The 25939-nt window shown below is 38.3% G+C and overlaps 1 protein-coding gene across 4 annotated transcripts; it reads left to right on the top strand.

Annotated features, from left to right (window-relative positions):
- The first annotated feature begins 1155 nt into the window (after nt 1-1155).
- Nucleotides 1156-25381, top strand: cdkn1a.L (cyclin-dependent kinase inhibitor 1A L homeolog). Of its 4 annotated transcripts, XM_041581043.1 has the most exons (6): nt 1177-1312; nt 5977-6044; nt 15108-15226; nt 21430-21796; nt 22260-22628; nt 23437-25381. In XM_041581043.1, exons 4-6 carry the CDS (start codon nt 21433-21435, stop codon nt 23487-23489), a joined length of 786 nt encoding a protein of 261 aa, XP_041436977.1. In that variant the 5' UTR covers nt 1177-1312; nt 5977-6044; nt 15108-15226; nt 21430-21432; the 3' UTR covers nt 23490-25381.
- Nucleotides 25382-25939: the final 558 nt, after the last annotated feature.

The raw sequence follows: 25939 nt of genomic DNA, 5'->3' as shown, positions 1-25939 counted from the left end.
TCGATGACGTCACAATGACGTCACAAAAGGGGCGGGTGAGCAGACGCGAGACTATAAAACCAGAAGTCGGAAGCCGGCATTTGAAGGTGGCAGTGCGAGGTTGACCCAGACCCGCGGGTATCAGGTCGGCCTGCACATCACTAGCCCCTATACCTCCTGGACCCCCATCTATAATTATGCCCCTGATGACAGGCAAATCTGTCCCATTTTGCTTCATGTAAAAATAAGTGAAAGTTTGAAAACGGCTATTTTCAAATATATTTTTTGTTTTTTAGACTTTTTCACTGCACATATTGTGCTTTTTTTGGGCTACTTTTGAAGTGCCTCTTGGCTGGTTTTCTTGCTTACTTTGGCTGGTTTTGAAAATTAGACCTGGCAACCCTGGTGTCTCTGTGAACTGGTCCCCATATGTTTTGAAGAACTAAGCTTCTTAATTACAGCGTCCAGGTCCTTCCCTCCCATATGACATCTCTCAGCCATATAAACTATAACATACCTCCCAACTGTCCCTTTTTCAGAGGGACAGTCCCTCTTTTGACAGCTCAACCCGCAGTCCCTCATTTGTACTGGAAAGTCCCTCTTTTCTCTGCGCTGAACAGCCAGAAAAAGAAACAAAGTTTCTCACTTAATTGGCTTTTAGCAGAGAACCCAGAACAGCTAACAGGTGCAAATAAGATACTTTGTAACAATTTTGAGATACAAAAACACAGTTTAGATAAGGAGAAATATTTTCAAACTTTCATAACCTGCCAAATTTTGTAAAACAAACATGGTAATTAGGGGGTGTGGTCACAGAAAGGGGTGTGGTCAAAAAATTGCTGCACTACATGCGGAAAAAAATTTTTTGTCCCTCTTTTTACTTCCAAAATGTTGGGAGGTATGCTATAACAGCAACAACAAATCATCATTCACAGCTATGCGCAACTTATATCATTTTCCTTAATTGGGCAGTGGGGACGTTAAATTGAGCCGGTAGCTTTACAGCTCTATCATAAAAGAACTACTAATAAGGGCTGAGACTACAACTCCCACAGCTCAGCGACACACTCAAACTCCTCATTGGAAACGTACTACTAGGGTGTGTCCAACTGTTTAAGCGGGTTCCTCGAAGACCCGCCCATTAAACCATAACCCCACCCCCGCATGTTGCCGCGCCCTCTTTATGTCGGGAACTCCAGCTCCTGACGTAATATGGGATTTAAGAAGCAGAGTGCGCGTAGTAAGAATTGCATGTTAGCCGGGACTTTCAGTCGGACTGTGTGTTGCACCCTCTCCTTGGATATTGCGCTACTCTCTGCCGGACGTATGAAAGGTAGGGAAATGTTGTGGCGGTATTGCGAGTAATAGAAGGTACAAAAGCTTTTTTTGTTGTTGGAGTCGCATGCATTTATTTTATTCCTATAAATCCGCATAGAATGTAGATTATAGTTTGCCTGCCAGTGAGTGTATCTATTATACTTGTTGCTAAAGCCTGTTGTTCAGCATATACTTGTGTAGTGTATGATCCCTGTCTGTGCGTCTGTCTGTGTGTCTGTGCGAGGATGCACCTGTATTATTGGCTGCGATGCGCTAATGGGGCGATGAGAGATGCTCAGGTTTTGCGGGGGTCTTAGTGTTGTCCCTATTTGTTTTGGACGTTACTGTGACAATTATATGGCACCTGGTGTCACCCCCGCCCTCCTATTCATTACAGTTATTATTACTGTGCCTATAGGGTAGATTACTATCTGCCTATTCCACAATTCCAGGACACTCGCAACTAAGTCGGTGGGGGTGATTGATAACGCATCAGTTTTGTTGCGATGATGTTGTTGTAGTAACTGCGTTTTTAGCCAAGAGCAAAGAACCTTCAGTGTTTGTGTCTGGCCACATAGAGGTATTGGTTGCTCTGCCCATCTGTGGGACTAGTCCAGACAGCTTCCTCCAGCTTATGCACTGAACAGCTCCATAGGCATCAGTGTAACCTACAGCTTGGGATCAGAATGCTTCAGCGTATTGAGGTGCAGTCATATACAATTCCATCTTCATTTGCAACATTTCTGGGCTAAACATCAAGTTGTTTTCTGCAACACCTTGTGACCTCCACTTTCAACTCCCAGCAGCTATGACGTTCTCAGGTTGGACAGTGCAGGGAAATGCCACAAGCGGTTACTTATTTCTTGTAGATTTATCATCAGTCTAGTTACTTGGAAGGATTTAAGGTGGCCATAGTCGTGCAGATTTTCCTTCACATCGGACGAACGATCGTTCGGTGCCATCTCCTGACCTGCGACTAACCATTCCGATCAAATAAAATAGTAAAAGAACAGATCAGATGAACGATCGTTCGGTGCCATCTCCTGACCTGCCACTAACCATTCCGATCAAATTAAGTAGTAAAAGAACAGATCAGACGATGTTCTGCCCTTGACAGGAATTGTACGAAAGTTATGTCCTACAAAAGCAAGTGAAAGTCACCCATTGATATTGTCAGATCGGCAATACATGCAGAGATATTATCGGTAGATGACAGAAATTTTCTAACCCGTCCGATCGTCTGAACGACTGATCGCCATGGCACGAAAAATATCGGGACACTCCGCACACGGCCCGAATATCGCACGAATCGAAGATTGGTACAATCAAATCTTTGCGTCTATGGCCAGCTTAAGGGCTCTTACACACGGACGTTTTTGCCTGCGCTCCCCTGCTTTGCACTTTCTTCTGTTCAGCCACAGGGTAGCGCAGGAGTAGACACAGTCAATTATTTTGAAGGGGGCTGCACTCACACAGACACATGTATGCGCCGAACACAGGTGAAATGCAACATGCTGCGTCTGTGTGAGTACAGCCCCCTTCAAAATAATTAACTGCATCTAAGGCCGTGTGTAAGAGCCCTAAGGCTCATCTCAGGCATTCAGCATATCCCACTGTTCTGTACAAGCTCCCCAAAAGTGTCTACAAATCACAAAGGCAGCAAGAAGTTTGCTTGATTCATTTGGAACTCTTGAATTATGGATGTAACTACAGAGGAAGCAGACCCTGCAGCTGCAGGGGGCCCCAGGAGGTATAGGGGGCCCCATGAGGCCCTAATAATGCTCAATTTCAATATCTATTAGTAAAGCAGTACAACCTCTGGATATTTTGGGAGCCCTAAAATTAATTTGATGTGGGGCCCAGTAACATCTATTTACGCCACCTGCCAAAGACACAAGCTGGCACATTTTCTATGTTATCTTTATTTCCTTTTGATAACAATGGCACAAAGTGTCATTTCTACTATTAAAATGCCTGCTAGGTAACCCTGTCAGGATAAGGTGATGCCAGGATGAGTTTCCCTCCAGTTTTTTTATACTGTAACTTTCTTTGTGAAATTCTAGATTACTGGAAATTGGCAGAGGGTAGCAGACCTTTAGTGGGCCGGCATACCAACCCAGCAAGTAAAAAGAATACATATAATTTGTTTTATGAGTTATACTGCTATTACTGAAGCGCGACATGTGTTGGGCGTTCAATTAATAATTTCTGGGTCAACAAACTGGCACTGTACATATCAGCCTAAGGTGCCATAAATGTAAAAAATCCAGCACTGTGTTAATTTGAAAAAAAAAATAAAATGGAATGATCCATGTGAGCAGAACAGTTGGTGGGTCAGATCCAGCACTGAATTATGTATAGAGCACCCTGTTCTTTATAATACCGACCGATAATTATGTTTATGTTAGGTGTGTGAAGACAACATTTTTGTACTCACCACAATTTGAATGTGAGTGCTAGTGCTACAATTTGCAGACAGGAGCACAAGTGGGCAGTTTAGGCAGCCTTGACAGTCATACTTGTTATTAGCCTCATTTAGCACAAACATGAGCTCATCGAAACAATCACAGACACATCACATCTATAGAAACTGACACACCCTAATACTTTCTCTAATACACAGTGCTACGCAATATGTTGGCGCTATATAAATACATAATAATAATAATACTATGTTAGAAGTAAAATAAAGTGTAATACTTGTACAGTGATGCGCCTAATGGCCAGCAAGTTTTATCTTTATACGCCATTTGATTCTTTGTACAACCTTTACTTGCAGACTGCACGCCATATACAGTATATAATGTTACACACTTGGTCGGCAGTAAAGGTTTTTTTTCTTTCATATGTTAACAACGTTGGTAAATATTTATCCAAGCCCTATGTACGTGATATTGAAAAGGTAGCAGAGTTTGCCTTCGTAATATAATGGTTCATCCTTCGAGTTGAGATCAGGTAAACCCACACCTAGGTGAACCTGTCACATTTCTTGCATGACGAGATACTCGGTCTGCTAGATAACAATAAGTCTATCGGTGCATTATTGTGCTTTGGTTGCTCTTCGCTGCACATTCAGATATGTGGTGTAAATGTAAGGCTGAACAGGTTGTTTTTAGAAACACTGTAGTACTTTCCTGGGGATCAGAAAGGAGGCATGCACAGAAGTATAAATTCATGCAGAGTATTTTAATACCGGGCAGGGCCATAGACAAAATAATCCACAATAATCTGCAGCTCTACAGCATCTAAGGAATCCCCCATCTTCCTCTATTAAATAGGAGGCATGGCAGCTGGCGGTGAGATCTGTCATATTGCATGGACAACAGGTGTTGAATTTTGCTCTTTTCTTTCACTTAAAGGGGTGGTTCACCTTTAAGTTAACTTTTAATATGTTATGGAATGTCCAATTTTTTTCAATTGCCCTTCGTTTTTTTTTATAGTTTTTGAATTATTTGCCTTCTTCTGACTCTTTCCAGCTTTCAAATGGAGTTCATTGATCCCAATGCTCTATACAGCTAAACATGTATTGTTATTGCTACTTTTTATTACTCATCTTTCTATTCAGGCCTCTCCTAATAATATTCCAGTCTATTATTCAAACTGATGCATGGTTGCTAGGGTAATTTGCACCTTAGCAACCAGTTTTCTGAAACTGCAAACCGGAGAGCTGCTAAATAACGCAAAAAAAACATAATAAAAAATGAAAACTAATTACACATTGTCACAGAATATCCCTCTATACATCATACTAAAATTAATTAATTTGAAGGTGAACAACCTCTTTAATATTTGAGAAAAATCTTGATAATGTCAGCCCCCTCCCAGTGGAATTGCATTTGAAGCATTAACATAAGCATCATACAAGGGCCATGTGTTTGGCCTATAGGGCTGATTAGTGCAAATCATATTCATGCATAAATCGATTTATGGAGCTTGTTGTGACATTCCTTTTGAATTTGTATTGTTGACACTGTACATGCATGGTAGAAATAAGCCCCATGTTTTGTATCTGTTTGTTACTGTCATTTTATTGGAAGAAAATCAATGAATTGATGAATCGGAAGTGATTTTTTTTTTTTACTTATAGTTTTTTAATTATTTGCCCTTTTCTTCTGACTCTTTCCAGCTTTCAAATGGGGCTCACTAACCCCATCTAAAAAGAAATGCTCTGTAAGGCTACAAATATATTGTTATTGCTACTTTTTATTACTCATCTTTTTATTCAGGCCCTCTCCTATTCATATTCCAGTCTCTTATTCAAATCAAAGCATGGTTGCTAGGAAAATTTGAACCCTAGCAACCAGATTGCTGAAATTTCAAACTGTTTTGCTGCTAAATAAAAAGCTAAGTAACTCAGCTAGTTTTGCTAGCGTTAATTTGGCATGCAAAGCGAAGTTGCGTTAGTGTTTGCTAATTTGCATACGGCGGGAAGTTACATTTCTATGGAGTATATGTTGCAGCAAATACATTACATTACACAAGCCCAGAGAACTTTAATAAAATAAAGTTGTTATAATGCCCTACACATGTGCCGAGTGTATAGTTTATGTGCCATGTGTAAGGAAATGTAGGGTGGAAGCCGGATACCCTAAAAAAAAATTACGATCTTTTGCAGCCTATCGCCCTGAAAAACTGAAAAGCGTTTTTTGGGACTTAAAAAAATTTTTACATTTTTTTTAGGTGAACTCCTATCTACTCTATTGCACTTCACCTGGTCTGAGGTGGCGAAGGCAAGTCTGGCGCAAGAGGTAACGTTACGTTCAGTAAAATCCGCATCTTAGTGAATTTGCGTAGTTACGTCCATTTGGCAGAGCGAAAATTCGCCTGGGGTTAGAGTGTGAAGTAGCGCTACAGTCTATCTCCTTCGATAGCGAATTTAGGCCAGCATTAGTCACTTCGCCCTTTAGTAAATTTGCCCCTAAAAGATAATTTAAAGGTAAACAATCCCTTTAATGTTTTTCTGAGAAGACCTGTTTACACCAACTGTAGGCTTTTTATGAGTCAGGGTATGAGTTGGGTATTTTTTCACTGTCAAAGGCATGTTATAACTGCCGTAAGCTTTTTATCTGATCATATTTATTTTTGTTAAACCAGTTTGAAGAGTAATAATAACTGCTTAAACAATTTGCACAGGGAAAAAATCTATATGTTTTGATTGCACATAGATTAAGAAGTTTTACATTCATTTGATGCACATAGCCTGAGTTGAACTAGAAACGATCAGAAAAATAGCTTCTTATTTGTGCATGTAATTCAAAAGGAATTGTGCCTTAAGAACCTTTTTTTACATATTCTTGTACTATATTGTCTCTTCCCTCTTTCAGTAGGAAAGGCTTGTTTGCATCAGAGACATAACAAGTGCACAGTAATTTATATAGTGGAGACAGAAAAATAAGAGCACAGTGAGCTATTAAATGGCTACAAAAGAGTTGGGATTGTGATGTGGGCCAAATCCCCTACTCCCTGCCCAATTAGCCTGTCACACTACTTGATCTACACACCCCACCCCAGACAACTGAAGCATGTATGTATTGCTTGCCTTTCAGTAATAGTTAATGTATCTTACAGCAAGTGTGACACTATCCTAAAATGTTCTAAATTATTTCATAATATTGCCTCTGAGATAATTCGCAATTGGTTTTAATTATTAATTAGTTGTGGTTATTGAGTTATTTAGCTTTATTTGCAATTTCAGCAATGTGGTTGCTAGGGTCCAAATAACCTCAGCAACCATGCATTGATTTGAATAAGAGACTGGAGTATGAATAGGAGAGGGCCTGAATAGAAAGATTAGTAATAAGAAATAGCAACAATTTGTAGCCTTACACAGCATTTTTACACTGATCTGTTAATACTTTGAACTTACTTTATTTCTAAATGACTCCTAGTAAAAAAAGCACAAAATGATCACAGGTTTTAACTGTTACGGCGCAAAACCTTGATGATCTCTTCTGTTTCCCTTGTATAGTAATGTGTGACCTCTGGGTTTATTTACTCACAGGTTGGGCGGGTTTGGGATGAAATTTGGGAAAACCATTGCAGGTTAGGGTTGGGTGCGGATCACATTGGCCTTGTACTCTCCTCTGCTCCTAAATATTCCCTGTCTTGGAACCAGATGTGCACATCATTAACAGGATGATGCTGGTACCAGTTGGGTGTGGGTCCTACAGTAGAAAGATTTTTTCAAGTTAGGTTGGGGTGCGTGGGCTGAATTTTTCCCTGATCCGCACATAACCATTGCACAGAGCTCTGAAACCTTACCAGTCTCTATCCCCATTTAGAAAATCTTTAAACCTCAAAAGTCTCTCATTTAAATTTGATGCTTAGAAGTTTCATAATAACCCATAATTTTTTAGGTGGGGGAAGCTCCACTTGGCTGCAGGAAGTATTAAAGGGAACATTAGGAGTGGCTGTGGCAAACCTGTGGCTTGCAGAAACCAAGGGATAACTGATGTGCACAGACTAATTAGAAGAGACACACCAAACAATCCTGCAAACTATGATAAACATGCAATTTAAAGCTTTACTCATTGTCTCTGTTGGAGATTCTATAGACCAGGCAATACTTTTATTTTCCTGCTGATGACAAATGGAAAATGAGGATGAAGGCAACATTTACATTTAAAAATCACATGAATCGTTGCAATGGATGTAACAAATCTTTAACAAACAGAATGCTGGCACGCATGGTTCATGTATTGCACGCATTTGCCAAGCAACAGGTGCCATTCTATGAAAGATTCTTATCCCCTTACTCACATATATTTCTATTTGTTAACTGAGGTTTGTCTTTTCATCCGTTGTGTGACATGCACTATTCAAACAAAAGCACTTATTTTATGTGGAGTGTGTGTGTATACAGACTGGTGTATTGTATGTATAATATGCAAGTACAGGAGAATAGCTTTCTTCAGCGTACCAATTGGTACGTTATATGCATCTACAGCTAGAATAAGTGCAATGGATTTGCTTGTCCATTCAGGTTACTGAACTGAAATTATGTAAATAATCTTTTAAATCTCAGGCAATTTATTTCTGCACATCAGACTGAAGGCATAGTAGTGTGGTCATTGAGCAATGATCTTTTTTTAAATCATGATTTAAAGGGGATATTCAGCCATTGCATTTTTTTTACTTTACTTCTTACTTTTTGCATGTTGAATATGGTTTTTTAAGCACTTTCAGTAGGTTTTCATGATATATTTTGCATTGTTTTGAATTAATAGCAGTAGCCCGCCTATTTCCAGCTTTCCTCCGAAAATGAAATATAGTTGTCGGAGTCAAGTGTGAGTTTTTCATATATATATATATAGTGAATAAAGTACCCCCTCTTGTAAAATATAAGGATTTTATTACCGAGAAGTTTCATGAACATATAAAAACACGAAGCCGCAGGCCGAGTGTTTTTATACAGGTCATGGAACTCCGAGGGGGAGTTTGCAACTGGGGGTACTTTATTTATTATAATACACAAGTTTCAGTGAGTCATTTGACAGAAATGACATCAGAACTCACTGTTTATAACTGATGACATCAGAACTCACCATATATAAGGATATAATTTACAAAATATTCATGGCTTTTGTGTATTATATATATATATATATATATATATATATATATATATATATATATATATATATATATATATATATAATTTTTGTTTTTAATTTTTTTTCAATTGTTTCTCTTTCTTTTTTTTTTGATAGTCTGTTTTGAAACATATTATAATATTACTTATAATACACCATATTTTATTATCACCCTGCTTTTGGAATATTGGGGGCTAATAGTATGCCAGAGGTGTTCCCTGATTCAGAGCGTGAGTGAATGACAAAGGGATATGTTGAGGCATGTCTCTGGCTGAGGCTCCTGCCAGCAGTGACTAAACTCTTACCCTCGGCACAGACTCATATGACACTGTGCTACTCGTGCTTTCATTAGCAGCTGACTCAGCCCTTTACATGCAAACTGGGAATCATCCCACTTCTAAGAAAGGCACATGAAATGCCTCTTTTATAATGAGTAGTAGTATATTTAGGTTCCCATTTCACAATAATATGTAGTTCTTCTTTGCCTCCTTTTGTGCTGTAGGTAGAAGTGGTGCAGTCATGGGACTACTCCTCCTGGCAATAAAACATATTTCTCTCTTTTAAGATTGTAAAATGAAGTTACGCATTTCATATTTCAGTCAAAGGTTTTCTCTACTCAAACACATATTGGGGATCCTTTAGATCCTTGCATCAATTTAGACACAATGATAGGTTGTTTTCTATAGTCCTTGGGGCTTAGAGGTTCAGTCGGCTTTTGAGCTACAGTGTTTAGTAGATGGGGAAAAAAATTATGTGTGCTCTGTTGAAAATCGGAATAGATTTATTAGTATCCAGACAAAGTGTCAAACACACTATCATAAATATAAACTCTGTCCAACTTTGGCACAGAAAGCAAAAATGCCCAAAAAACAGAATGCATGTCTGATGCATTCAAATGCAAGGTACTGCATGCAGAGTTGTAACTATAGAGGAAGCAGACCCTGCATCTGCAGGGGGCCCAGAAGGCATTGGGGCCCCATGGGGACCTAACTAATATGCAATTTCAATAAATATTGATAAAACAGGCCAACCTCTGTCGATCGGACAGGTTAAAAGATTTCTGTCGGCTACTGATAATATCTCTGCATGTATTGCCAATCGTACATACATATGTTTTCAGAGGGAGACTGTCACTAGCTTTTGTCGGACATAACTTTCGTACGATTGCTGTCAGGGGCAGAACATCGGCTGATCTGTTCTTTTGTACTTTATTTGATCGGAATGGTTAGTGGCAGGTCAGGAGATGGGGAAGTCTGATCGTGCAATGATTTGTACGATCGGATCTTTGCGTCTATGGCACTAATCACATGAGGCGATTCGTTTTCCTAAGCTGGAATGTTTCATCTTAGCCCGCGCAGAGTCAGGGAAGGCGTTTTTGGGGAGATTGGTCATCGCAAAGACGAGGCAATTAGTCGCCCCAAAACGCCCAGTGTGGCCTAACCCTAAGGCAGATCTTTACTCTGTTTTATTATTGTGGTAGTAAAGAAAGCCTCGTAAATAAATGGAATACACATGGTCAGAGTTGGTGTACTATTTTCAAGGAAAAGTCTAGTTTAAGACCACTAAAAAAGACATTTAATGGCTTATATATACACTGCACAGACTGACTCAGAGACACATACACTAACACTGATGAACGAGACATACTCTTGTATATATAGACATACATGTTGATTCACGCAGAGCAGACTAATGCCGATATACTGTACACACACATACACAACTGCTGATACATGAAAAGGTCTGACTCATTTTATATATATATATATATATATATATATATATATATATATATATATATATATATATATATATATATATATATATAGGTAAGCAAATAGACAGCACTCCAAGGAATATTCACCAGGGTAATATATGCGAAAGAAGTTTTATTGAATCCGACGTTTCAGCTCTATTGCAGAGCTTTCATCAGGGAAGGGGATTCAATAAAACTTCTTTCGCATATATTACCCTGGTGAATATTCCTTGGAGTGCTGTCTATTTGCTTACCTACATTTAACCTACCTCGACTAGCACCCGGGTTCTGATCTGGCTGAAGGTGTGCGTCCACAAGAACTAGTATATATATATATATATATATATGTGATGTGATATATACCGACAGGGACCAATGCAGAGCAGCCTGAGCAGCACAAGCATACATGCAGAAGAGCAGGTCTAGAAGGAAATGCTACCATGCATACAGTAAACTGGGCTATTCCTGTAAATGATCATGATTGGTTCTGACTGTGTTTGTGTAGCAAGCAGAGTAATAACTTAGATCTATTATCATGATGTTCCGTTTTTTCTACAATTAACACTAGGTTATAGACTCCTTCCAGCGAAGTCCAAGGTCACCATAAAGATCAAATCAGCCTGTTGCTGTAAATAGCTTGCATTCACTCATCTTGCACGTCATTTTGCACTCTTGATGCAACATTTCCTTTGTGAAATATAAGACTTTTATAAGAGGGAAACTACTTTTATAAAAAAAAAATGTATTTGTAATAGGCTGAGTACAATGAAGATTTTCAGTAAATATTAAAGCATACAAAAAGTATACAAAACTTTTTAGTACAGGTCTGGGACCTGTTATCCAGAATTTTCCATAATTTGGATATCCATACCTTTAGTCTACTAAATAAGGATATCTTGGTTGGGAGAAAGTACAAAGTATTGTTTTATTATTACAGAGAAAAAGGAAATCATTTTTAAAAAATTCATTAGGTCTTTGGGAAATGGCTTTCTTATAATTTGGAGCTCTATGGATAACAGGTTTCCGGATAAAGGATCCCATACTATATACTAAAAGTACCCTATGGGACTTGATAGCTGATTCACTAATAAGGTATTACGTCAAGTCTGGTAAACCCCGTGGCAGTTTACTTTGTTACGATGTCAATAAATATATATTTATAATATTTAATCACACAAAGCAGTGCTGTAGTGAGGAAACAGTAAGCACTCATTTAACCCAAGGCTATTTATCGGTTTTCTAATAGAACACATTGACCCTTTAAGAATATCTCTCTCCATGAGAAAGTTTAAAAAACCATCTGTTGGAATCCGTATTACTTACAGTCAAACAGTAAGATAAATGCAGGAGAGATTTATGGGACTGAGCGGTGGTGAGACAGAGTCAGCAAGAGAAACCACACCAGGAGCAAGTCAAGTAAGGATAAAGTGCTGAAAAAGAGTATTTAGCAACAGTGGCTCAAGATATATTTAAACCTTAATCTTTTAAAATGTTAACTACTAGTTCCCACAGTGATTAAGTCACAACAGAAAGTCACCCCAGATGAGCCGCATTGTCCCCTCTGGGTTATAAGCTCTTGGGTAGGCAATGGGTTTATCCAGCACAGCTGTAACTGATGTCACATAGTGGAGACATGATAAGTCTTGTGACATTACTCTTAGGGGCCGATTCACAAAGGGTCGAATATCGAGGGTTAATTAACCCTTGATATTCGACTGGGAATTAAAATCCTTCGACTTCGAATATCGAAGTCGAAGGATTTTAGCGCAAATAGTGCGATTGGAGGATTATTCCTTCGATCGAACGATAAAATCCTTAGAATCGAATGATTCGAAGGATTTTAATCCAACGATCGAAGGAATATCCTTCCCCATAGGCTAACATTGAGTTCGGCAGCTTTTAGATGGCGAACTAGGGGGTCAAAGTTTTTTCTTAAAGAGACAGTACTTCGACTATCGAATGGTCGAACGATTTTTAGTTCGAATAGTTCGATTCGAAGTTGTAGTCGAAGGTCGTAGTAGCCCATTCGATGGTCGAAGTAGCCCAAAAAACATTTAGAAATTCGAAGTTTTTTTACTTTGAATCCTTCACTCGAAGTTAGTGAATCGGCCCCTTAAAGTATGGGGTGGGGGGGGAATTATTCTATTTAATATTACATTGCACCAATTGGAGTTTTTTGTGTAAGTATAGTAAGCCATCTTTCACATGCTCTATTAATAACAAACAATAATAATTAGGACATGGGAATTTGATTTAGAAAATAGCTAACAACCACAAATCTTACCTATTGAACTATAAAAACTAAAAAAATTTAACAACCTTCAACAGATGGAAGGAATGCTGGGATCTGTGGGTTCTGTCAAATGCCAGAGGGGCAGCTGTAAGATGCTACAGACAGTCTCTATTTAGTTTAGGCAGAAACTGAGGTGGAGAGCTTAAAGGAATTGTTCAGTGTAAAAATAAAATCTGGGTAAATAGATAGGCTTTTCAGCTCTCTTAGTTTACACTGATTGGTTACCCTGGCTACCAGGCAGTAACCAATCAGAGATTTGAGGGTGGGCCACATGGGTCATATCTGTTGCTTTTGAATCTGAGCTGAATGCTGAGGATCAATTACAAACTCACTGAAAAGAAATGTACCATGTGGCCCCCCTTCAAGTCGCTGACTAGCTCAGAGTTATAGAGCTGAAAATCAGGAAGTTGGATTCTGCTGTTTTATTAGACATCTGTTCACTCCAGCCTGTATATATTACATTTTTGGCTAACTAACTATATTAGAAACATTTTTTATTTTGCACAGCCTATATATTTTATTTTTTATATCAATTAAGAATACTATCATAGGTGATCAGATATGGAGGCTACAGGGGATTACATGACAGAATCACGAGGAATAACCACAGGGATTAAAGCCAGGGTCTGCAGCCTGTTATCAAGTGATAAAGGCAATTCACAAAAACTCAAGCACAGCTTTTCCTTATGCAGCTGGCAGGAGATCAATAAGCATGTGTAACTTTGCAAATTTAATATTTTGAGTGATTCACTTTGTTTATATTACAAAGTGTTGCCATCTTGTGGGCAAAACAGAAAACTAGAATTCCCTTTAAGATATTGTATACAATGATATTATTATTATGCATGTTATTAAGGATATGCATTTTAAACAAACATTGCTCCCGAGTTTGGTGACCCTTTTCCATACACAAACACACACACTCTTGTAATTTATAATATGAGGCCATATAAGATGTCATAGCGATATACTCCAGTGTGTTCCCTTTTCTGAAAGACTGATTCATGACAATTTCAGTTCTTTAAAATGTCTTAGTAAGAGGGACATTCCATTAAAAGCAATATTTTGCGGCCGAGTGTTTTCTTTGGAAATGCAGGTCTTCTTGTAGAGAAAAGTTAAACAATTATGTGTTTAATGTCTTTATGTAAAGGGAAACTTGAAGGTTAAAAAGAAAGGCTTTGTTAATCTTGCATATGCATATAAGGTAAAAAAATCACTCTGCACTGTAAAATATAAGTACATTACAAATCACAGAGGAGTTTTTTGATCATATAAACAGCTATGGCCACAGCCTTTATGCAATTTCTTATATCCTTACCTTGTAAATTATTTCTCATAATATACATATTTTAGTGAATCAGGTAAAACAAATGACATTTGATATTTAGCTGGAAAGTATTGCACAGTATGGCAGAGGTCATAAACAGAAAATGTTTATTGGTTCTTGCCCAAATGATGTTCTTGCCCAAATGATGTGTTGGCTAGAAAGGTCTTCATCAAAAGACATATGGGTATATGGGCATTTTATCCAGAATGCTCGGCACCTGGGGTTTTTCAGATGAGGGATCTTTCTGTAATTTGAATCACCATACCTTAAGTCTGCTAAAAAATAAAAATCTTTATCTAGAGCAAGACTGTTACCCATGGGTTGGAGGTGGCCCTCAATGTCCACAATGTAACTTGTTCCTTTAGCATAGCCCATATTATGGCCAAAAAGGAGGTGCTGGCAGGAATATACCTTAAATTATGGCTAAATTCAGAAACCTAATGCCCCACAATGTGGCTGATGGTTTACAAAAGGGGCTGATACTCTGCACCAAGGAAAAGAATCTGCAGGGAGGTGCAGTTAGCAAGTATATAAATATTCTTCTGTAAGGCTGAGAACTTGCCCAAAACAGAATACCCCAAAGTAGGTCTGGGATGCGGTATGTTTGAGAGAGTAATTTCTATTAGTCAGTCCCTTTCATCTTACAGTTAATGCAAAATCTTTCAGTGTGTGGGAAGAGAAATGTGTGTCTGTTTATGAAGTTTAAATAGTTTTTACAACCACGTTGTTAAACATACATTATCAGTTACAGCATGGCATTGGAATTTGCTACACTTCAGTACTCTCACTTTTACCTCCCGTCCCAATATACTTCACTTACTTTAATTTTGTTCTCCCTTGCAGATTCTCACTCTGGAGCATTTTTGCTACTTCACTGACTGACTGAGCCAGTTTTCTACTTGTTTTAAGGATCACCTCACATGAGTGTTTAAGTCCAGAGGAGTCACTGCGTATCAGTCAAGGTGAGAAAGCTTTAGGGTTAAAATTCTTAAAATTTGGGAAATGCTGCCATTGAAACGAATTAGAAAATGAAGGGACTGTAAAAAAAAACAAAACATAAAATCCAGGCAACCATCGGGGGACATAAAATTGAGGTTTGAATGTATAATCTAATAATGATTGTATATGTTTAGCATATAAGGGCAGATTTACTAGCGGGTGAAGTGGCAAACACTAGCGTCAATTCGCTAGCGTTACTGCCCGTAGGGCCAATTTACTAACGGGTGCAGGCGTCACTTTCGCTAATGAAAGACAGACGTTAGCAGTCATTCGCACTCTTATTGCCAGCCGATTTTTCGCTCTGGCGAATGGGTGTAACTGCGCAAATTCACTAAAATACGGATTTTACTGAACGTTACCTCTTTCGCCAGACTTGCCTTCGCCAACTCAGACCAGTCGAAGTGCACTGGAGTGCATAGATCTTCCTCAATCTTCTGTTACTTACATCAAGAGCCTGCAAAAGTCCTTAATTTTTTTTTTGGGTAACTGGGTTACCCCATACATTTTCTAACATATGAAACATTAACTATACAGTGGGCTCATGTGTAGGGCATTATAACAACTCTATTTTCTTTATTAAGGTTCCCTGGACTTGTGTAATGTAATGTATTTGCTGCAACATATACGTCCATTCAACTTTAAATTTCCCGCCGTATGAAAATTAATCTGAGTGCAAGGCCTATAGGGAATTTGCGCCAAGCAGAAATGACCAATAGCGCAGCGAACGTCGCCAGCGTTCGGCCGCCCACCACGAAACTCTGCATTCCAGTGAATTAGCGTTGTCAGAGCGAATTTTCGCTTGGCGAAGTGTAGCGATGGCTGCGAAATTTTCGCCCTCGAGTAAATCTGCCCCTATGTGAGAAGGGATAAGCTATGTTGGGGCTTTCCATTTGGCCATTGTATATCAATATGTGTCTAGGGGGAATGAAAACGTGTGGAAACTCAAACTCGGCTGGTTTGCTACAAAATGCAGTGTTTTATCAGCTCTAACTGTAAAGCCAAAATAAAATTGGAAGAAATGTATTCTTAAGCAATGCTTCACACCGAGGGGCAAATTCACTAACATTCGTAGTTTCGCCAGTCGCAACTTCGCCGCACTTCGCCAGGCGTAGTTTCGCTCAGGGGTAGCGTAAGGTTGCGAAGTTGCGCTAGCGTTGATTCGGTATGTAAAGCGAAGTTACGCTAGCGAAGGCTAATTTGCATACGGCGCCAAATTCAAATTTCAATGGAGGAATACGTATCAGCACTACAAATGCCTAGAAAACCTTCAAATCAGCAAATACAATTTTTATTTTGCCCTACACATGTGCCCACTGTCTAGGTAAGTTGCCATGAGTCAGGAAATGTAGGGGGGAAGGAGGGGAGCCCCAAAAAATTTTTCGATCTTTTTCAGCCTATCACCCATAATGTAGAAAACACGCCAGCGTTTTTTGGGACTTTGAAAAAATTTTGACTTTTTTTTAAACAATCCCTATCTACTCTATTGCGCTTCGCCAGGTCTGAGGTGGCGAAGGAAGTCTAGCGTAAAAGGTAGCGTTCAGTACACTGCGCAAGTTAGTGAATTTGCGTAGTTACGTCGCTAGCGAAAATTCGCCAGGCGTAAGGGTGTGAAGTAACACTAGCGAAACTACGCCAGCGTTCGTTAGTGAATTTGCGCAGTAACGAAAATGCCAAACGCTAGCGAATTAACGCTAGCGTTCGGCGCTTAGTGAATTTGCCCCCATGTCTTGTACAAAAATCAGTACATATTTTGTTACTATTTATGCTTTCCCTTTTCTACAAATGAGCAATTTATTAAACTGCAGGTTTCCTCAGTCCCTGTGGAATTTGTTGCAAGATTCCTCTCTAAATAAGCGTTTGTAACCTTATACCTAATTAATATTACAAAATTAGACACTATTACTCACTGAACTCTTTTATAAACATTTTGGCCTCTCCCACAACTTCCTCTTTTCAGCTACTTATTCAGAGGTTAAACTCAACTAAAGGTCCATTTTTAAAATGTAAAAATAGAGCATAGCAAAAAATTGTGACTAAATAACGCTTAGTTGTGTAGCTTTTTGCTGGCAGTCTAATAATTGATACAGGCTGTTCAAGTCTGCTTCACACAGCATGATGTGCACGTAAAAGAAATGATTGTATGCCATTTCTAAGGAATTTCATTTTGTAATTTTTTTGAAATACAAATAGTCCCTTTTTTTGTTGCATGAAAACTATTTTTGTTTGTGGTTCTACTTCTTTTGTGTGAATATCAGCAGCCCCTCATACAGTAGCACTGAAATTCCTCACTGATAAAACAGGATTGTCACAAAGCTAATGCTATCATCAGCTTATGCAAAAGTTAGATGGCACAGTTTTACTGTATATGTAAGGATTGGGTTCCTATAGTGTACTTGCTTACCACTGTATAGGAACATATAAAATTTCCTCATCCATTCTTTCCACTCACACTCTTTGTGGTAGTCCATGTCCTCCAAAGTCATTAGATTTTTGGGGTGCAAGTATGTGAAAAATTATTTGAAGCAGAGTTGGCAAACTTATTTTGTTGTGGTGTATGTTAGAGGAATAGTTACCCTTTAAGTGAACTTTTAGTATGTTATGAATGGCTGTAAATATTCTAAAGTTCTAACAAATTTACTCCATCAGAGAAAGTTATCTCATGGTTTATCACGTGAAAACTTATGGACTATATTCAAGGAAAAACTTTTCTCCAAATTCAGTTCCAGTTTATTCCCACAGACTTTAATAGAGTTTTCACTAGATAAACGGTGAGATACGTTTTCTGAATTGAATTAATTTAATTTTGTCCATGAGTTTTCACATGATAAACCGTTTCTTTCTCAATTGAATCTGGACCATAGTTGGGTAGAAATTATGGAAATTATGTTTTGGTGTTCTGTACCAGGCCAAGACAACCAAAGCCCTTTAGCAGAGAAGATATGTGCCTCTGAAGATGCCCCAGTATCTCCCATTTTCTTTTCTGCTGATTCACTGCACATGTTTTGTGCTTCTGACACTTACCTGAGCTTAGGGACTGATGCACAACATACTGAATATATATATATAATATGTGTCACAATACAAGGTTGATTAGTAATTAATTCAGATTCACATTACATGGCAGCTCATAAACCAGTACAATAATCAGCCCTGTAGCATCAGCTTCTGTGACAGGTGAACCTTTTATGCTTGATAATTTGTGACGACCCTTAAGCTCAGCTTCTCAAATCACACCGAGCGTGTGGGTGTCACTGACAGTCCTAAGAAAGTCCAAGAGGGTGAGCTCCTGCGACAACGTTGAAGGCCTGGATTGTTATAGTTACAGAGATGCCAAACCTTTAGGCTCGTGCAGTTCTGCATATAATTATGGCATTTATGTCTCCTGACTGTGGCTATTTAGCCAAGACAGTCCTTAATGGAGTCCTGAAAAAACACAAGGCCAAGGATAGTGGAGTTTAGAACAAATGAGAGCATGTATGGTTGAAATGGGCTGTGGTTTTAAATATCCAGATTTTTCAGATTTCTCAGATTTTCCAGAGGTATGCACAAATATGTGCTTAAAGGGGACATAGTTTAGCAATATTAGAATGAAGAAACATTGGTATGGAATCTATATGTCCCATTTATTAAAGGATATTACTAAATGGTTTTGATGAGCTGTTGTAAAGTACACTGTAATGCAGATATATTGAGGGCTGTGGCGCATTCATCGTTTGTCTTTAAATTCTATAAAAAAATATGTTGGGTGCAAACCCCCATGAAATTAGCTGATGAATAAAGAGCAGGGCACAGGGCAGTGTGACATCATAGCCTTAATGGCACTGGCCCACCCCCTGATGTCACCAGCCCAACCCCTGACATCACTAAACCTGCCCTCAGATGTCATAGGCCCATCCCTTTGCCTGGCTTTCTAGAAATACTATTATTATGTATTTAAATAAGCTGCTGTGTAGCCACGGGGACAGCCTTTCAAGTTCAATAGGGCAAACATGCTCATGTTTACACAGCAGGTAATAGATAAGCTGTATGGAATACTCTTACACAGGGAGATAAACAGGGGCCAAATGCCATGCATGGCTGTATGCATGGGTATAGAATGAAAACATTTCTTGTATAACATAGTCTATTAATAGGTGATTGATGAATAGATGCAAACTTTACATATAAATAAAACATATAAACCTTTTAAGGTTAACATGTCCTTTACATGTCAGTCCTGTGTATGTGCTTGTTGTGAGGGTTGTTTGATCTCTTTGATGTATTTACCTGGCCTTCTTAAAACTGAAATCTGTGCCCTGATTCTACCAGTGCACCCTACATGTTGTGGAGCACACCAATAATTCAACACTTGTTTTCGTTGTCTTCTGTGTGAGCAAAAAAAAGTGTACATAAAAGATTATTTTTCAGAGCATAAAAGATTATTTTTCAGAGCCTAGCAAACATTAAAAGGAGCTTGTTAGAGCTTTGGATTGAGACCCGCTGACAAGCTAAATGTCAAAGCTTCTTGGCAGTTGCTACCTTCCTTTGTTGTCTGCTCACAAGTAGCTTTAATTACTTTTGTAAGCATCTTTGTGTCTGGAGGTGATACAGTAGGCTCCACATTTATATACTCCCCCTCAATAGTCTCGACCAAAGCAGAAATCACGGAAACCAACAGGGGCATAACTGACAACCATAATAATGCAAAATGATCAAAGATGGGTTTTTAGCTTTTTTTAGCTCTTTTTCTATATAATAAAAGTTCAATCTCTACAATTTACTGTATTTATCCATTAAGGGATTATAAAATATGCAGTTTAACCCCAAACTCTGAGAGCTGCAGTTTGACCATTCCTGCTCCTGCTTTATAGTATTTTTTCAATCGATATGGATGAAAGAATTCCTGATGGTTTCTGAATTTCCTTTGTTGTCCTGCTGCAGTGAGTATTTGGCGTGCGGGGGGGTTCGGCGTATGACATGTACAGACATGCAAGGCTGGGTTAGTGAGGGCAAGGTGCGTGTTTGTGCAAGCTGGAACTTGCCTGACTCATACTGGAATGATGTCAGTGTGCCGCTGTGCTGGGTGGGAACAGTAGTAACATGATACAAGCAAACAAGACTATTTTTAACATGTCTGTTTTCTTTTTCTCTACTCCGAGCAGAAGCAGGAACAAGAGTTTCTCAGCTGCCGAAGTTAAAGGCACGGAATTTTTTTTTCCCTTTTGAACCAGGGAGGGTGTATTACATAAACAAACACTGCCAGTGCACAGATGGCTGCGTGTGTGTCTATCCAGACAGAACATTGCTTAAGTTTAGAATATGTTCTCCCTGGGTCAAAACTTATGCAGACTGTTATGTATTATTGCCTAACTGCCTATTATTGCCTAATTGATTGTTCTCCACCAGAATGATAGTCATATATTGTTCTTCTTATGTTATATAAAACTCTCCGTGCCAGAAGAAATAATAAATGACTCCCTATGTTTACATTTATGTGTGTTGGCAGACCTGCACCTGGAGGCTTTATTCAATATAGCATTTATGGAGTAGTGGCATTCAATTACACTATTATTCCATTTTGGCTATACAGTAGTTTAAAGTGACCCTAGTTCTTTTCAGTTTCAGTGCCTCATTTACACATGGGGCTAAATGAAAAAAGGTGAGAAGCGATTGTAGTTTGTCATATTATATCAACAATGCAAAGTATCTTCTTCTAGATCTCTTTAAGATTATTTTTAAAACATGTGCATCATTATGGGCATTAAGCTGGCAGGGCATGGTGTTTGTTTTACACTCCCTCTGGTTTCACATGCCCAGAACAGGGTGTGGGCACAGTATGGAAAGGAAACCCTGTATTTTATTCCTGAATAATGGCAGGTGTAATCCTCTCATTGGCTTTTTCATGTGGTAAAATGTACAGTTATTAAAAAACTAAAGGGTTTGCCACAAATTGACATTTCCATACACAAGTCTATGGAGCCTTTGGACAGACAGGGGCCATACAACTCTATTAGCAAGCCACATCTAACCGACTGACCCGGAGTCTGTAGAAGCAAACTACTACTTTCCCATATGCTGTTTGGGCATAATCCCCTGTGTCTCTTTAAGCAGCAGCCGCTCTGATAGGGAACAATATTTACTGAATTTATAATATTTTAACAATTTTATTTTTTCTGCCCCTTCATAGAAAATGCATTCAGCCTTTGCCATCCTCAAGCAAGCATCTGGGAATAAGGAAAAGGCTTGCAGAATGCTTTTTGGCCCCATGGACCATGAACAACTGAGAGCGGACTTTAATGAACTTATGCAGAAATCCGACGAGGAAGCAAAAGCTAAATGGAACTTTGACTTTGCCACTGAAACACCCCTCGAAGGGCAATATGATTGGGTAAAGGTAGAAAACAACACCTTGAATGGCAGCTCTCCAGAAAGTCAAAAAGAAAACCAGTGCCAAGATGTAGCCACAGAGAAATGTAACATTATCCCATCCTCTAAAGTGTTCCAGAATTGTGAAAGCAGCGATTCAGGCAAACGAAAACAAAAGCTGATCACAGGTAATTGTAACAGTTCTGGAAAACAATGAGGCTGTGAATAATGGCAGGGCATGGTGATTTTTTAAAACTCCCTCTGGTTTCACATGCCCAGAACAGGGTGTAGGCACAGTATGGAAAGGAACCCCTGTATTTTATTCCTGAATAATGCCAGGTGTAATCCTCTCACTAACTTTTTCATGTGGTACAATGTACAGTTATTAAAAAACTAAAGGGTTTGCCACAAATTGACATTTCCATATACAGAAGTCTATAGAGCCTTTGGACAGACAGGTCCATAAAACTCTATTGACAAGCCACATCAAACCGACTGACCCGGAGTCTGTAGAAGCAAACTAATACTTTCCCATGTGCTGTTTGGGCATAATCCCCTGTGTCTCTTTAAGCAGCAGCTGCTGCCATGTTAGGGAACAATATTTACTGGATTTATAATAATTCAACTATTGTTTTTTTTCTGCCCCTTCAGAGAAAATGCAGTCTGCCTTAGCCATCCCCAAGCAAGCATCTGGGAATAAGGAAAAGTCTTGCAGAATGCTTTTTGGCCCCGTAGACCATGAACAGCTAAGAGCAGACTTTGATGAATTTATGCAGAAATCCAACGAGGAAGCAAAAGCTAAATGGAACTTTGACTTTGCCACTGAAACACCCCTTGAAGGGCAATATGATTGGGTAAAGGTAGAAAACAACACCTTGAATGGCAGCTCTCAGGAAAGTCAAAAAGAAAACCAGTGCCAAGATGTAGCCACAGAGAGATGTAACATTAGCCCATCCTCTAAAGCGTTCCAGAATTGTGAAAGCAGCGATTCAGGCAAACGAAAACAAAAGCTGATCACAGGTAATTGTAACAGTTCTGGAAAACAATGAGGTTATTAATAATGAGTGAGAATAATGAGAGTATGCCCTAAAGTATATACAGCAATTCCACAATCATGGATCCGCACACACTTGTTTCCCCACTGCAGAAAAACTAGTGTGTGCGGATCCATGATTGTGGAATTGCTGTGCCTTCGGGTCAACGGATAACCAGCACCACTATAGCAGAGAAAGTGAGTAAAATTCCGGGTGTGCGGTGTAATTATTACAATACTAAAGTATATACACTCACTTCTATGTATGTGCTACACACTTCCATCAACTAGTTTTTGCATGACTTGGGCACCAAACCCCAGTCATAGGGTTTAAATAAATGAACACCTAATCGTTCAGACCTGCGGGGTTTCTCCAAAATAGATCTATTGTATAGATTATAAAAAGTTACTAAAAATTGTATTTATTTTGTATATTTTTACTTTGCCTATGAAATGTGGCTAATATTGTTTTTATCCTGTAAAGTACTGACATGTTTAAAAAGCACTTTTACAGAAATGATTCATCATTCACAGTAGTATTTGCTCTTGTGGAGCTTTTAATCTCATATGTTAATATAATAAAAAACAAACAATTTTCACAAATAGCAACAATTTAGTTTTCTTTTTAATGCTAGTAAATGTTTTATGCTTATTGGTTTTCTAGATATGTTAAACTCATTTAAGCTGGCTAGGTTTAAGATAGGTTTTCCTTGTTGCAAGTATGCTTAGCACCCATTATTACACTTAATACCTTTTATTAATATTTAATCTATTCTTCTGATTTTGCCTTAACAGATTTTTATCCTGTCAAGCGGAGATGTTCACCCGTGCCCAGCCTCCATGATTAATCACCATGCTGTTTACAAAGTCCTTCCTTTAGATATGAACAAAGTTTCATTTCTCAGATTCAAAGTGTAGGAACGTTGGATTTTCATGCTCTTATACAATACCTGGACTTTTATGGACATTGCATAGACTCCAGAGAACTACAAAACCCTTGTACCTCGCTATTACTTTAATAATTTAAACAGCCTGAGGAAGAGAAGAGCATTAGAATTAGAGGCGTGTAAAGGAAATGTGTTCTCAGTTTCTAGTTATTGCAAAATACTTTTTTTATTTTAAATAGTAAAACACTGCATTTTTATAGATATATGTATATAAATGAAACTTAAGTAAATTAATGAAAACGGTTAATATTTTGAAGTTTGCAACAGGTTTTCAGAGCAATATTCAAAAGTGCACTAAACTTATAGCACAGTTTTCTGTTTAAATTCATTCATTTGAAAATTACCATTTTGCCATATGTGCAACTTACTTTGCTTTCTGCACGTAGCATCATGCCTTGGAGATTTTTAAATGGGACCATACAATAGGCCAGCTTAAATTAAAGTGAGAAAAAAGTTAATCACGTAAAAAGTCATGGACGAGATTCAATTTGTGATGCAATTCAGGTCAGAAAAACATCTCACGGTTTATCACGTGAAAACTCTAAAAAGTATATGGGAAAAAAAATGGAACTGATTTTGGAGAAAAGTTCTTTCTCCTCGAGTTGAATCTTGTCCATTACTTTTCACATATTAAACCACTTTTTTCTCACTGAATTGAATCTGGCCCTATATCGATTAGCCCTCTGGCTGAATGGGCAGCTATTATACAAGTGGTCATTCACATGCATGGCTGTTCCATTTGGTTAGCTGAACAAGAGAGGAGCTATGACTCTTTATTTGGTTTCTTCATCTATTGTTGCACCATAAACTCTGACATGTTGCATCAGCAGTTGAATGAATCAATATGTCCAAACCGCCCGAGCATATCTGGGCATGTATAGCCAGCTTAATTGTGCTAACACTGAAATCTTGAAAATATTACCCCCTAGAGGGTGGGTGGACACCAATGCCACCTGCAGTGATTACAAGTTTTATTTTTATTTTTGCACTTATAGACATTCACATCTGGCGAAAAATAGCTATAAACAAAGACAAAATAGATGCCAAACACCTTACCATATCCTAGATCAGACCATTAAGGTACTGCTCCTGTGCCATGCCAATAAGAAGGCATCTAATTATAATGCTCTAGGACAGCAGTTCCCAAAAGGGGTCTGTAGCAATGGCTGGGGAGCTCTGGTTGAGGGTCAGTTAGGGAAAGATTTGTACAGAATTCCTATTTCTTCTTCATCTGGAAATCAAGTCTGAATGTAAATTAGATTTTTTTGAAGGGAACACCTATATCATGTCCTAAATATTCTTAATAATGGCCGAGTTAATCAAAGCAGAAGTATTTGCTTATCTCTGTAACTTTGTTATGAGATAAACTTAAAATGATATAAAAAAATAGAATGTGTAAATCAGCGGGGAACATCCCAAACGTATATTTGGCCATATTTTTTTGGACACTCCAGCCCTCACCAGACATGACTATATCTTTACTAGTGTTGTGTTTGACAACTGTAACATTGAACATTTTTAGAAGTATATGCAGTAATCATGTCAAAAACCCTGCACAATTTAGGTTTCCAGTGATACATCCTCTACTATGTCGGATAATCAGCATTGGAGACAACTTGAGTTTAGAATGGAGCTATCTGTGTACAAGTTCTTTTTGGGGCATGTGCTAATATAAGGGAAAGGGATATTTTATTTTAAAATATTTTAATTTATCTACAGTATGTGTATATGTTAAATTTGTTGAATTGTTATTATTGTATTAATATATAAACTTCCCTTTTATCAAGTTAAAATATTGCCACATTCCTTGTATTGCATCTTTTAAAAAATAAGTTGGAGCTGTTATAAAAAGGAAATAGATTTTTCACCGAAAAATGAACCATGTGATGTAGATTCTCTTAAGCAAACTAGGTAATATAATAATCTATGTTTTCAAGCAGCAGACCAGTTTATACTTCCTGTGGATTGGTTGCTATGGGTTACTAGACTTGGAGCAAGCTTTGCATCTGTCATTGCTTTATCTGCTAAAGGATTTAAGCTACAATTTAGGGATTTATTTGTCATGCTGTGAGGAGTGAAACATTACCGGTGATGTTGCTCATATCAGATCTTTGCTTTATTTTTCTAGCTCTGGACAACATCGCCAGCAATGTTTTACTCTACTATTTACACAGTATGATAAATAGGCCCCTTAATATGTTATAGAATGGTCTGTACTTAGCATCATTTTTAATTGGTCTTCATTTTATATAGTTTTTGAATGATTTTTGCAGCTTCCCATTTAAAACACTATTTGAATAACAGGGGTCACTGGCCCAAGCAACCAAACAGCTGCTGGTCTGCAAGGCTCC

The sequence above is a fragment of the Xenopus laevis genome, chromosome 2L (genome assembly GCF_017654675.1).
Source record: "Xenopus laevis strain J_2021 chromosome 2L, Xenopus_laevis_v10.1, whole genome shotgun sequence".
NCBI classification, from domain to species: domain Eukaryota; kingdom Metazoa; phylum Chordata; class Amphibia; order Anura; family Pipidae; genus Xenopus; species Xenopus laevis.
Note: the sequence above shows the minus strand (reverse complement) of the source record. Positions and strands in the feature narration are given on the sequence as shown.